This window comes from Exophiala aquamarina (assembly GCF_000709125.1).
Source record: "Exophiala aquamarina CBS 119918 chromosome Unknown aczIA-supercont1.2, whole genome shotgun sequence".
NCBI lineage: Eukaryota > Fungi > Ascomycota > Eurotiomycetes > Chaetothyriales > Herpotrichiellaceae > Exophiala > Exophiala aquamarina.
In genome coordinates, this window is record NW_013550586.1 from 3190053 (window position 1) to 3203872 (window position 13820).

Here is a 13820-nt window from a genome sequence, read left to right on the forward strand (position 1 = left end):
AACGTCGATTGCAATAGAGTTTCCCAAGTACAACAGAATGACAGGGAGACAGAAAACAACAAGGTTGGTCTGAGGAGCAAGACCGAAGATCGGGCTTCGTTCTTGTCCCAAGATTAAGTCAGACTGACTGGTCGCTGGAGGAAATCGGAAAAAGGGTTCGCAAGGAGTCCTTCCAGCTTTTCCCGAACAGCTTCTGCCACAGGACCCACGAATCAATGCAGCATGGAAACGAATCACATAGATGCTCAAGCGCTTGAACATGCAGAACAGGAACAGGGCTTTCAGATGGGGATGTATTCTAATGGCAGAAACTGATCTCGCATGCTTTGTTGAACTTTCGTGGGTCAAGTGTGCCCTGTTGGACAGGATGGTGGGCATACCACGACACCCAAATTAGTTCGATTAGCCTCAACGGAGACAGGGTCTGTGAGTCTATTCAACTATTGGCCTTTGGAGCTTACCGAGAGCCGATGAGAGACCCCATGGCGTGGATCGAGCCCAATTGACTAGTTAGTTAGCTGGCCCCGAGGTTTGGGCCAAGTGCTGGATGGTACGGACACCCCTGTGAAGGGGATCCCCACCCTGGGTTGAGTGCTGAGTCAAGAAGGTTTGGGGCTCCCCATCTACGGATTTTATGCTAGGCAGACTCAAAAAGGCCGAAAACAATGTTCTGAGTCGCAACGAGGAGCGAGTCCAGACCACAGGACCGATGAGAGGAGGCCCTTAGCCAGACACGAGCTGACAGGGTGAGCAAGATAGACTCCGCTCAAGAAATACGTCTTCTCTTGACACTGGTCGGACAGGCCTGATGATGTGCTCAATTGCTGAACAGATTCACGGAACAGAGTGGTCGGCCAGCATCGTGGAAAAGGCCCCCCACCTGTCCAAGTGAGGAAAAGATGATCGCTTGCCAGGGAATTGGTAAACTTAGGGAGATCTGTGGACTTGCACGAAAGCCCAGCAGCGAAGATCTACATTTGCGGCTGGGGGCCAATGAGAATGGGGGCGATTTCAATGGTGATAATACAGGGACCGGGGGGTCATGGAGGACAATGGCCCAATACCATGGGGATTCAGCATCTGCGAACTTTCGACATATCCGAGAAGGGAATCTTGCGAACTCTGGGACTGCAGCTGGAACTTGCCGATCTCGAACTTGCAACAGAACACTTTCTGGGTATAAACTAAGTCGAAGGGTTTATTTCTAGTCCTGGCGTGCGAAATCTATATCACGGCACCAGACCCGAAGTCGAGGCTCGTAAGCCACGCCATTTGACTACGGGGTTAGCACCGAATACCGGTTGGGACGGAGGGATTCTCATGCACTGATCTTCCAGGTCGGTGAAAGGTACCTCGCGGTGACCGCCGAGCTGGGGAAACTATCATGGCGATCCTAATGCCAACGCCTCCCATTTGCGCATAGGCTTTGGTCTCGCTCGGGGCCCTCCACTTTGCAGCTGAACGACCGTTCGCAGATATCGATGAGGATTTTTGACTTTCAGATATGGAGTGGAGTGTAGGTATCCGTTGCAGGTGAATTATTACCTCTCATACTTGCGACGCAAGAAGCGCACCAGTCACGATGCTCTCAGTGGGGCCACATGCAATCATTAACAAACTAGAGGGCAGGCACTAGCTACGAGTAGATGGCAAGGTCCAGAGTCAAACACAGAATCCCTACTCAACGACGACCAGAGAAGAGCGAGAAGCGAGGAAGAATTCTGATCTCCAACTTCCGAGGACTCGTGCAACGGGAGTCTGGTATCGAAGCTGCGTCATCCTTCGGGTAGGCCGGTTCCTTTCCAACCAACGACGCGAATGGAAATTGCCAGAAATAGTGACACCAAGGTCAATCGGAGCTGGGGATTCCGTACGGAGTACGGAGGGCTCGTAAGTATTTTGTTCAGCAGACTTAACCGAGCACTGGGTTGAAGCTCCTGGGCTTAGACCCCCCCCCTTGAGCCTCGCACTTTGGCGGGGTTAACAGTCCTCCAAGATGCCGACTGGCATGTTTCTGGCCAGTCCAGGACCAATGCGGGACTAGCAGGTACTGAGACGGCCCTCGATGAAGCGTCTCCAGCCCCCCTGTAAGTGGTCGCAATTGTGGCTAACCGACAATGGGGTGTTGGAGGCGTCCATGTAGGGGCCCAGGCTCGATCTGGAGCTTGGGCTCTACTCGTAGCATCTGCTGCTCGTATCCGTACGAAACGCAAAAACGATCTGCAGAATCCGCACCAAAAAGAGGCTTGTCAGGAACCATCCACACGGACGCCAAAGGTCGCGTTTTTAGGCGTAGGCGCTTGCAGCAAGACGAAATCGACCGCAGAAGACGAATCTAGTCCCAGCGGAAGTATGCTCCGAGCCAGCCAGATGTTCAGAGCCATGACGTTGGAATGTCAGGAGACTTTTTGTCTATGCTTGAAAGGACAATCCGAACCCTAAACCGCAAGTGTACCACCTCGCATCTCTATCAGTTTGGGGCCCGGCGGGGGTACCACATGGAAGAAGCACCACCGCTGCGGGCCACTTCGTACAGACATACTGTACGCCTAGCGACCGACGCGACCAAGCAATCGTGCCGTTTCTCAAGAAAGGCATTCGATGACAACCCCCTTGGCACCCAAAAGTCTGGACCGGGCATCCTCAGGGACGTAGCCCCGGTCCTATAAGAGACAGGTACTGTACGAGGTACGTACACTTTGCTCCCGTTATCCGTAACGAAACCTCTGGGCCTCTCTGGTTACCAGCCATGTGGGAGGTTTCCACGTGGGCCAAAGCCGACTGTAGTCAGCAACAGCTCACGAGTCACGACTCCTGCCGCCCCGACTGCTGAACTCATGTGGGAACGGGCACTAACATGGTTTTGAAGCACGCTCCTCGTGGACGTAGTATACCCGTACTGGCCACGAACTATTGGGCCTATGGACATGTCCTACAAGTCCTTAGTAGTGCTGGATCGGCTACACTGGACTGATTGAGCAAGAGCAGGCCTTCAAGCATTCTTGTGGATCGGAGAGAGCCCTTCCATGTTGATGTGCAACTAGGATACGGATCCCTACCGAGGAGGCAGGTCAGGTCACAAGGTTGTGAACAAGTCGCCCTTCTTCACGCTTCAACCCAAGCAGCGTAATGAGCTAACAATAAAACTGCTGCCATTTCTCGCGGGATTCTTTGCACATTCTATGGCTGGGGGAGTACATGTATCGGGACGCCACAGGTTTACACTGGGTCTGGCAAACGAGTCTTGAGGACGCGCCCGCGCCATCAGCCTGCCACATCACTCTGCAGTCCAGCCATCCCGGCATCCAGTGTTACGGTCTCGAAGCGAGGATCATGATGGTTTGGAGAAAATCCGGTAGCTCCAGGAGCTAGCAAGGTCCTGGGATACCGGCTCTTGGTCCCAGCTTCGCGCATGGAGCTTCTCCACAGTGAGCCCCCTATGCCTCTAACTACTGTACAGTATGTACTTGGAAGTTGGTAACCCTAACTCCCTCCTTGGCCCGGAGCACCTCGTCCGGAGTACGAAGTATTTGATTAAGTTTGGTGAACAGCTACACCTCCCTGAGCCTCCAAGTCATTGATTGCATTGATCTATCCTGATTTCAAACACTCAGGGTGCTAGATATACGAGCAGGTTGGCCAAGATAAGACCTTCAACTACGAATTCCCATTCCCATTCCCATTCCCATTCCCACCACGCCGCTGCTCTCGTCGCTAGGGAATTGGGCGCTTCCACTGCCAACCCCAGAGCGATTGGACTTTCCTAGCTCGTTACTGGAAAGATCCTGCTTGTACCTAAGAGCCGAGATCTCAGAGCCTCAACGTCTTGGGCATCCATCGGCCACAGAGGGAGACGCAAAAGGACAAGACATTTTCTTGACGCGTTCGTAAACTCTCTAGCATCTAGCTCTTCTGGCTTCAAATGAGCTTGGTGGCTGCTATAGACAAACGGGGACTTGGAAGGATGCCCCGAAACGCCCACGATCGTTTAGCTTGTAGATCGGTGTGGAGATTTCAACAGATGTTGATCAAGCCCACACTGTTAGTTCTACGAGGACTGGAAGGTGTGGCTTGCCACTTGAGGGCCGTATGTCTTCCGTAGCGTAGGGCCAGAAGCACTTCAACTGATTCGATAGTCGTGTGTCTTAAGCCTCCATGGATGCTGGGACCATTAGCAGTTTGGCGGTGACTTCGTCTACAGGGAAGCATCTTGTGAGTTAGCTACGTAGCTACTAATGAGTTAGTACAGTGCCAAAGACTTGCACCTTCCAACTACAGGCTTCCGGGGCTATCGTTTGTCTCCAGATGACCAGAGCTATCGGCGAAATATAGCGATAACAGGTTTGCCACCTCTCGCAGCCTAGCCCAACGTTGACAGCGCCGGGCCAGATCCACCCCTGCACGCGGCCTCTCCGGTCAACTGCATTTCTGAAAAGGCAGAGATTGCCTGACTCAAGTAAGTTAAACGCCCAGGCGCCCACTAGGTAACCTGGTTACTCCATAGTTAACTATTTATCTAGATCGCCTGGAATCTGGGCGGAGTTGTATCCGAAAGAGCGTCTGTATCTCAGGAGGAGGGCATGTATTGGCCTGTATTATTCTATCCTCCGCTCCCTGATCCCAATTCCTTGAATGATATTTGCTCATGTTTCTATCCTCCATTGCGCCCGGTTATGTCGAGTATGGAACCTCAGGACAAGCGATCTCAATTTCAATTCACACGAGATTAAAAGGAGCGCCCAATCCCTCAACCACGATACTATGTATTCTTGCTCACCACTGACTGTGTGACAATTCTGCGACTCGCACCAACTATCTGTGTCCTGCACCAACCTCGGTGCGCCGTAGCATCCATCATGACCTCACTGCCTCGACCTCTTCAGGCTCTGGACGGTGATCGTTTCAGTTCAGTGATCGACACAAAATATCTGAGCGAGCGATCGGTCAAGCGAGCCTCCAAGATCAGCCTTGACGCGTCTTCACATATTGATGATTGCCGAGGCTCGCAATTTACCAGCGTATCATCGCCACACCCACTCTTTTGTTTGCGAAATAGTCCGAGATGGAATACTCAGGCCATCAACGACACAGGAGCAGGTGGCTCGGCTACGGAACCAGTAGGTACACTTTGTGCGATATGTGTTTCAAGCGGCTTCAACCGTTCAGAGCTTGGGCCTCTACACGTTGCCTTTCAATAATGCCGATGAGGGGTTGTCCTCCTCCGCGATACATCCTTCATTCCTTTTGTTTCAAGGTGATCGGCACCACATCGCTGTGGGCACTGGCGGGTAGGGTTTCGACTACCATTAGGCTATCATCTGCCTATCGCCAGGATCCACAGCCCCTGTTCAGCCAAAATCTGCACTCATAACCGTATTCGCTTAAGTCTTTCAATGTCGCCTTGGCATTACTTGCTCGCGTTGGACTGATCTCAGCAAGTCGACCCTCGATCAACATCGGTATTATGACTACCCAGGTTCTGAGTATTGATGGTTTCCATTCTCCACGCCCTACGAACTGATCTTGTCCCAAGTTTCTAAGATGCCAATCACTACGATTCAAGTCTGTGCTTCAGAGTAGAAACAGCAAGCACAGTCTGGTTCCAGGTCAATCCACTCTGGTCCCCTCGGCCTCGATACTGTCGAATCTCCTTTACTCTTCTTAAATGACAATGGGCAGGCGAAGTCTTTGTCACTATCGACTATAATGTATGAGAGTTGTGGGCGCAGCGGTACGAGGTAGTGGTCCATGGAGAGACCCCCTGGCTATTGGTTTCGATCGACTTCCTCCCAATACTCAGTTACTACCACGTGCAGCAATCTTGTTCTCAGCGACACGACGCCCTCTTACTACGAAATCTCCTTAGCTATACCAGGCAAGATGGCGGAACCAACATCAAGTAAGAGTTGGTAAACAGTTTTTGCCCAAGCGCAGGCCACTGCTTCTGAGCATATGTAAACCACGTTCATGACTATGTATGACCTTCAGTCAGACAATTGTCTTTGGAAGGCGAAGGAAGTGGTACAGTGAGTTACCTATCGAGCTCTATGTTTAATGTAGCCCAGGGGTCCGAGGTGTCGTCGTCCAGTTAGGCTTGACTCCTACTGTGCTTCCTCAGAAGCCTGCACGGCGACGCAAGGCAAAATAATCGGTCAACTAACCAAAGTGCGCCAAATTTTCTTCTTTCGTTTGGTGGCTCTATAGACATTAAGCAGGCCACGATATGGGATCTTGAGCTATCAGCGCTAAGCAGTCCTTCAACCAGAGCCTCAAGCTCCAGGGGAACGGATGTGAAGGCTCCCCCCAACCAATTTATCAAACATGTCGCCAAATTGTTAATGCCGCCCGCGTGAAGGTCAGATACTCGGATTGCACTTGATACCGAGATATTCTGGGGCGACTGGGTGCTAGCCGAAGCGCCGCAAGTGTCCTCAACGCTCACAATAATCTAGGGCCAATTGGTGACTAGTAACTACTAGCCAATCAGTCAAGTTGTCTCCCTGCTGGTTAAGAAGTTAGGTATTCAAGTTACTTAAGGACGTCAAGATCCGTTCTTCCCGGATTCCTTTTCCGACCTTTTCACCTCGCCTGTATCCAGGACACCCCACGCATATGACTGATCAGATCTATCTTCCAGAGTGGCGGTCGCTCCTTCGTTAATGCTTGTTCTGCTCAGTCCTACCATGTACCTGAGTGCTTTCTCAATTCCAACAGACTTCCCAAGCGCGGCTGTTGGCTTCTCCTTTACAAATATTTAATCTACTGTACTGTCGCCCCGGCCTTCTGCTTGCGAGCGACCTATTGGAGATAGGTTCTCTCGCCATCCCAAGCATTTGGAAATTTGAGCAAGGAGGTTCTGGGTTTCCTTGATCCAACACCCGTCTCCAAAGGCGTTTCCACGCAGTATCCATAGACTGGTAGGTGCTGGACGGCTCTAGCGACTCTAGATTTCGCTGGTCTCATACCATCACCGAGTTGATGGCGGATTGACACCACTGCTATTCTGCCTAGCATTGCGGGATACCGCCGCCAGCGTCCCTGGCCACGGTAGCATCTCGCCAGACTTTGTTTCCGATTGATCTTCCCATCTGCCATCCTGCTTGTTCAGTGGACCATGATCCGCTCCGATGCCAGACTCTTGGACTTTGGGGTCGAGTCCTCCTAACAAATAATGCTGGTTGTCCTTCATTTGGGTGGGCAGTCGGAAGTTTGGGATACCTGATGTAGACGATCTCGCACGATCAACATTCGCTGTCCCAATATCGCCATCATGGAACATGGCCGAGTCGATGTCACTCTCCATGGCAAGTCCGAGCTGCGGATGGAGACTGATTGATCCTGGGCCATGGACTGGAGTGTTCCGTTGAAACCCGCGGTGGTCAAGTTGGTCTTTCTGTTGACCGTTTCGGTCTTCAAGTATGGGGCTTTCGGGTGTACCTGCAAGTGGCACCTGTGCTACGATGGATGAATTGGTAGAGCGGCGATGAGGAAGTACATCTGGCGGATGGTATGATCTTTCTGGGGTCTCCCCTGCGTCATCAAGAGCTGAATGTGATGCATGACCAGATCCTGTCCTAGGTTCCACCACAGGAGGCACGAATCCCAATCCACGCAGGATGGCATCCGTTGAAACGTGACCATTGCTCTCATCGGGAATCACGCCTGGAAAACCCCTTCCCTCTCTACAAGCCCAATAAAGACTTTGTAAGGCCTCGTCGACGATGTCACGCATCTCCCAATACCTGATCAATAAGCACTGGTTAGATTACGGCATGGAAGATCAGAGTGTCAAGTATACTACGATAGAAACTAGCAAAACAACTTCAGTTCTGTGCACTCACCAATCCCTCGCCTCTCGTCTCCTACGCGCACTATATTCGCACACACTATCACTAGCTTTACAGCCAGAGCATGGGTTGTTGCCATCGCACTATTCAAATGTTAGCCGAGCATGCCTCCGCGACAATTCAGCAAAAATCTCACTCGACCAGCAGCCTTACCTTCGACTTCTTGAGTTTACATCGATCACAAGCACGTCCTATCCGAATTCGAGTCTTGGACTGCTCGGCGGCCTCCTGTCCGAAGTTTGGTTTTGGTCGGAGCCGGCCTGGTCGTTTCTCTTTGGAATTGGGCATTCTAAGCCACACCACTTAGACGCTGGGCTATCCGGGTTTTCCCCTTTGCGCTGGTGCGACCAACAAGCCGAAATTTGGGCCTGGGTAAGAGTTGTCTACTTGGAGGTTGGCGGAGCCCTACACAGGAGTGGCGAATGCTCAATATATTGAAGTTCCCCGCAAGGCTCCAAGATCAATGGCTTGGCTTGTGGCAATTAAAACCGTCCTCGATTTGTGCTATGCTACCTGACTCCTCTGCCCCGCAATCTCGTTCAGTGGACGTGCTACGCACTCCTAAATTGTGCTGGAACAATCTAAAAAGACCTTTTCACTCGATAAGTGCGCTGATAACGTGGTTGAGGGGGCAAGCTGTGCTTGCGAGGAGGGCGTTGGCTAAGCGACGTTGGTGTTGCACAAAGCGAACTTGGCGATCGTTTGTCCTTTTGCTACCATGCACCAGTGAAGACGAGGTAAGAATATGTATGAGGTGGTCAGACGTGGGTCCAACCCTCCCCCCCCAAAAGGTTGGTAAGTGTGAGGAATGTTTTTCAAACAGCGGTGACGCTAAGAGCCATCTTTGTCTGTCAACATCCGACCGATGGAAGACACTATCGAGCTCGAATTCAGCCCGCTGACACCAGCGCTGATAGCAGCCTGAAGGTGACAATACCGGCCTACCCAGGACCTGTCCCATTCGAGACGATAAAAACTCCTATGTTGTCCCGACTACAACCTGGTAACAAGCGCCGAAGCGCCTGCCTGGAAATAACATCCAGAGCCATTGTCCTGTCACCAACTCAAGTCCAAGTCGACCCAGACACTGGCTATTCTCCATTCACTACATGCCTTTCGCCATTGCGTGGTACGCTAGGTGACTCTCTCGATCAATGGATGTACTGGGGTTCCTCCTCTAGTGCTCCTCCCTAACTGCAAAGGCGATTTCCTGGGCCGCATCCCTAATTGGACAAATCAAACGAAGCAATTGTATTGGCGACCGATGGCGCCATAGCACTCCTGCATTTAGGCGGCTTAATCTGTGACAAAAACCAAGTTTGCACGATCATACCTGCTCAATGGCTTGCGAGTTATGACTTCCCATCAGGCTCAGCGATTGTAGGAATCTTGCGACTCGAAACGATTCGGGGCCTCTCGAAAGAAGACCAAAGGTGGCGAACAGAAGGTATCTGGGAACCAAGTTCCGGGCTTTGGATCCGCCCCCGTCTACGGCGCAGAGTCCAACGATATATAGCAGTTCATTCATCCCAGTTGGAATTGGAAACCTACCGTTATTTCAACGCAGACATCACTGAGAGTCGGTCCTCGCGCCACCTAGACGTCGACAGAACGAGTCCACTGGTCTGGATGGTGGCCATGCAAAGCCTGGCAGCCTGTTCAAGACCCATTCAACCCATCATGCGTCAAGCCCAGATACAGAATTGCCCAGAGCCACACCTGAGACTACTTTGCAGCATATGGGCCCAGTCAATCATCGTCGCTGGCCTTCAAACCACGAATATCGTCCGGATCCCTCTCGCTCTCTGACCCAAGTCACCGCCTGTCCCCATCTTTGAACAGGTTTTAGACTCGAGACACCTCACCTCATTCATCCCACTCGTCCAAAAAGCATTTCGCCCAGCCCGAATGCACTATATTGGTATCGAGAAAGATTGAGGAAAATCACAAGGCAAGGCGTCTCCTGCTGAGCAGATCGTGGAACGAAGGAGCAGATACAAAGCCAAGAGAACAATGAAAGCTCAAGCTTCGGATGCGCTGGGCAATCATCAACTGCGAAAGAGGTCGAAATACCATGCAGCGGCGAGAGTGTGCGACAGTTCACCCTACCAACTTGGAACTTGGGAACTCGGCAGTTACAAACAAAACTTCTGGTACCGCTGAGATTGTGTCTGAAGAGGCAGCCCTCGCCCACTCGCCCAGCCCCTGAAGATGTAGTAGATAGCGCAGTGTAAAAGGTCAGAGGGAGGGAACCCGTTTGTGGTTGATACAGATACGAGGGAACCTCGAGCCCATTGACAAACTACGCCGCGCTTTTCCTCCCGTGGAGCTTCTTTCTACATCCTACCCTGCCCTCGGTAGTTAAGGGCGCAGAGGAAATACGGGACGAATTTCAAACAGACACACACACACACACACACACACACAGAGAGAGAGAGAGAGAGAGAGAGCATACTAGAACGAAAGGAAGAATGATTCTCATAACGACTCGCACACTCATAGCTTACTTGTCTATCTCATCTAGAAAACCCAAGATAGAAAAGATCGCACTCATGTTGTATACTCTTCCATACCTCCACGTCTAAGCCTGGGCGCCTGCGGGCGCAGTTGAGATCCCGCCCCTTTTTGGAGGTTCAAGAATCCCACATGACCTCGCCCAGCTCGAGCAGGACCTCCTGGAGACGTTTGCGGGCCTTGATGCTCTCTTCGCGGTCCTCGCCCCTGAGCTTCGCACTGAACCAAAGCTCTATTAGCGTGCGGAGCTCATCGTAGGTGTATCCGACTTCCTTGTTATGGCCCTGCTGTGCCTTCGTGTCCTTGATGTATTGAATCACTGACTCGGGGCCGCTCAGGAAGAGGTCGTAGTAGCGTGAGGAGGAGGTCAGGATGCCGGCGTCGAGTTCGTCGCTGTCTGGCGTCGATGAAGACGGTGTGGTTCCCGAGGAGATAATGCCTAGGCCTGTAGCGGTGTCGGTTGTGTCGCTCTTGTTTTGCACTTGGTCCAGTATGCTCTGTCGTTTTGGCGTCGTGGTTGCGAGGATCGCTCTCAAATTCTGTTGGATAACCATGGCATCGATCCGGATTCGTTCGGCGCCGTTGGTATTCATGACTCCGATGGAATCCGCTGCGACGACGAGGTAGCGGTCAACCAGCTTCGCAAGCCCGAGGAGAATGAAGTTCTGCTCCTTCATGCCGAGATAGCTTGCAATGTTAGAGTCGAAGGCGATGAGGTCATTATTGAGTTCCAGAACGAGCGGAGAGGCGGAGCTTGGTAGAGATGCAAGGACGTATGGGTACAGGCCAGAGTCTACTGCCGGCAGGACAGAGGAGTCGCGGTTGTCGGAGGGAGAAAGCGCACTAGTGACATCAGGTCCACCAAGTGTTCGGCCAAGTTGGTGAATAATGCCACAGCGGATATCAATATGTAGGGTCAATAATGTAGTTTGGGCGAGGGTGCGGAACGAGGTCAATGTGTGATCGAAAGGAATGGCGGTTTCTGAAGTTAGAGGGAGGTAGATGGGGACGACAGCACCTGGATGAGTGGGAAGTTTATTCGGTGAACGGAGGCTTGCCACTAATGTCCAGCGACGAGGGTTTCTGCTTTGAGAGGCTGATCGTGTATGTCCATGAGAGGCTGTCGCATCGACATGGCGGAGCTGTGACAAGGCTGAAGATAACCACTGCATACTATTGAACAGCAGCGAGAGCTGATGAACTGATTTTGGATCAGATATGATGTCGTAGGATGAGAGCGGGTTGGCTTTGGTGGCTGCGAGGAGTGCTTGGACTTCTTTGGTGATGAGCTCTGGTAGGCGGGGTCCGTCGCTGCTGGTCCGGTCGTATTTTAGTACTTGAACGGCGATGTCGTGTACATCGCCCGATTCTGCCCACGATGCAGCTGCTTTGAGCGACAGAGTGTTGATATTCGGATTGGCATTCGACGGTGCGACTCTGCTGACCAGGGACTTGTAATAGCCAAAGCATTTGTCATAGTAAGTAACAAGTTGATTGATAATGAGCTGCGTAAAGATTTGATCTTGTGGAATAGCACTCAGCATGCTTGAGAACGCACGCACCAACCCCAAGAAGGCAATTGTACCCTTAAAGATGGGATGTGGTGAATGTTTCGACCACTGAGTGTCTTCAGAGAAGGCATCCAAGTCTATCATGCACTGTGCACAGAGCTCTGTCACAGCATCCTCAAGTTGAGGGTGAAAGACATTGATCAGGAAGTCGTCGAGGAAGGATGTTAGGGTGCTCATCGGGATACTCGAGGTAGATGGGACAACATCCTTAAGACGCTGCAAGAACGTCAATGATGGAGCCAATAGAACGGTCATGTTGAAAACGCCGGGTTCAACTAGCAATTTGTGGCCAGCTGCGGTGCTATCCTGACCACCACGATCTGATAGGAGATCGGCTCCATTCCTCGCCCGCGATTTGCTCACCAATCCAGGAACGGAGCTCTTGAGGATCTCATCAAGTTCTTCTTCTTCCGCTTTCATAGCCTCTGACTTCTGGTCCATCTCCGACAGTTTGAACATCTTTTTATTTTTATCTCGCTGCGATCGAGCGAAAATGTCGGTACTGCTTGTGGTGGTCAGGCCGGATCGTAAAGTCATGTCACCGTTCGTCGCAAGATAGTCATGTAACAATGAGCGCATCTCCATCTGGTATAACTTCCACAATTCTTTAAAGCCCCCGATGTAACGCTCGGGTTTCGGCAGCTTTTCTCTGAAGACGACGCCACTTACCACCTCATGCAGAACTCGATGAGATTCGGCTATCGCCTCGAATTTTGAATACAGTGTCCACAGGAAATCTGACAACACTTGGTTTCTACCATCATCGACGTGGAGAGACAAGACTTTCCTACCACCTTTGGCGGTCTGTCCCCTTAGATGGGAGGGGTATTTAGCATCGATATCGTGATTCGTCTTTTCAACCACTTTGTATAGCTCCATCGGCATACGTTGCTCGATCCTTGAAATTGCCTCACCTAATTGGCCGAGCTTATTCAAAGATTCCACGATCATATGAATGTAATAGAAGGTATCAGCCTCTGGATTTTTGGAAGCATCCTCCACCATGGGAGTGGTGAGATCAGCATTGGTCAAATAATGATTGAATGGTCGATCCCACGGGTTGACACCAGCACCCAGGAGATGATCTTTTGGATCCCGGTCTTCTCCTGTAGCGCTCTTTCCCTTCCACCGGTCTTTGCAGTAGGGGCTTCTCAAGTAGAGGTGGTCGTGGAGCTCTTCAACGAGAATATCCAGCAACGTGCCTTCCTGGTTGGTGAAATAGCTTCTCAGATCTGAGATGGCACCAATACCGTCATAGTCACTCTTAGTGATGCCTTTAAGACTCTCCATCAACAAGTCCACCGCTCCAAGAAACTTCTTCTCGCTGATTTTCTCTTCCAACTTTGTTGGTATCAGTTTTAAAGCCTCCAAATTGCTCAACATGACGATCATATCGTCGAGCTCCCCACTTTGCTCGGCAAGCGTTCTCAGCTCGGGCCGTGTAGTCAACATGCTCCCTTTCACGTTCATCAGACCGCTCTTGAGTTGTCTCACTCGACTCTGGCTTTCCCTGATCGCATTCTGAATCTTATGATAAGTTCCGACGGCACTGTTGAAATCGGTGTAATGTTCGTTAACCACCGTCTTCAAGCTCTTTTGTAGATCAACATGTGTATCAGCGAAGTCACCTTCTTTATCAGCCAAACCGAGGGAGCTGGGGTCCATGAGCCTGAGGGCAACCTTGACTGGGATGCAGTCATCGCCATCCATGTCCTTCCAGTCCGATTGAATGTGTCGCATGATCTCCTCCATCCCTTTCGGTGGTCGACGAGGAGAATAATGTCGATTGGCGTTCTCGGGAGGAGGATATTTCTGCAAGCTGGATCCGTTTGTTGGTACCTGCTGTTTGAGACTGGAAACGGACTGTTTTTGCGGGATAGGCATGGGA

The 13820-nt window shown here is 51.4% G+C and overlaps 2 protein-coding genes across 2 annotated transcripts; both read right to left on the reverse strand.

Annotated features, from left to right (window-relative positions):
- Positions 1 to 6991: 6991 nt before the first annotated feature.
- Positions 6992 to 8075, reverse strand: A1O9_02971 (uncharacterized protein; the record flags this gene model as incomplete). Its single annotated transcript, XM_013408541.1, has 3 exons — positions 6992 to 7742; positions 7842 to 7930; positions 8001 to 8075. Coding segments are annotated over 3 exons (915 nt in total), but the record flags the coding sequence as incomplete, so codon positions are not given.
- A 2405-nt stretch (positions 8076 to 10480) lies between these two features.
- On the reverse strand, positions 10481 to 13684 carry A1O9_02972 (uncharacterized protein; the record flags this gene model as incomplete). The annotated part of the gene is made up of 3 exons (XM_013408542.1): positions 10481 to 10831; positions 10958 to 11154; positions 11224 to 13684. 3 exons carry the CDS (start codon positions 13682 to 13684, stop codon positions 10481 to 10483), a joined length of 3009 nt encoding a protein of 1002 aa, XP_013263996.1.
- Positions 13685 to 13820: the final 136 nt, after the last annotated feature.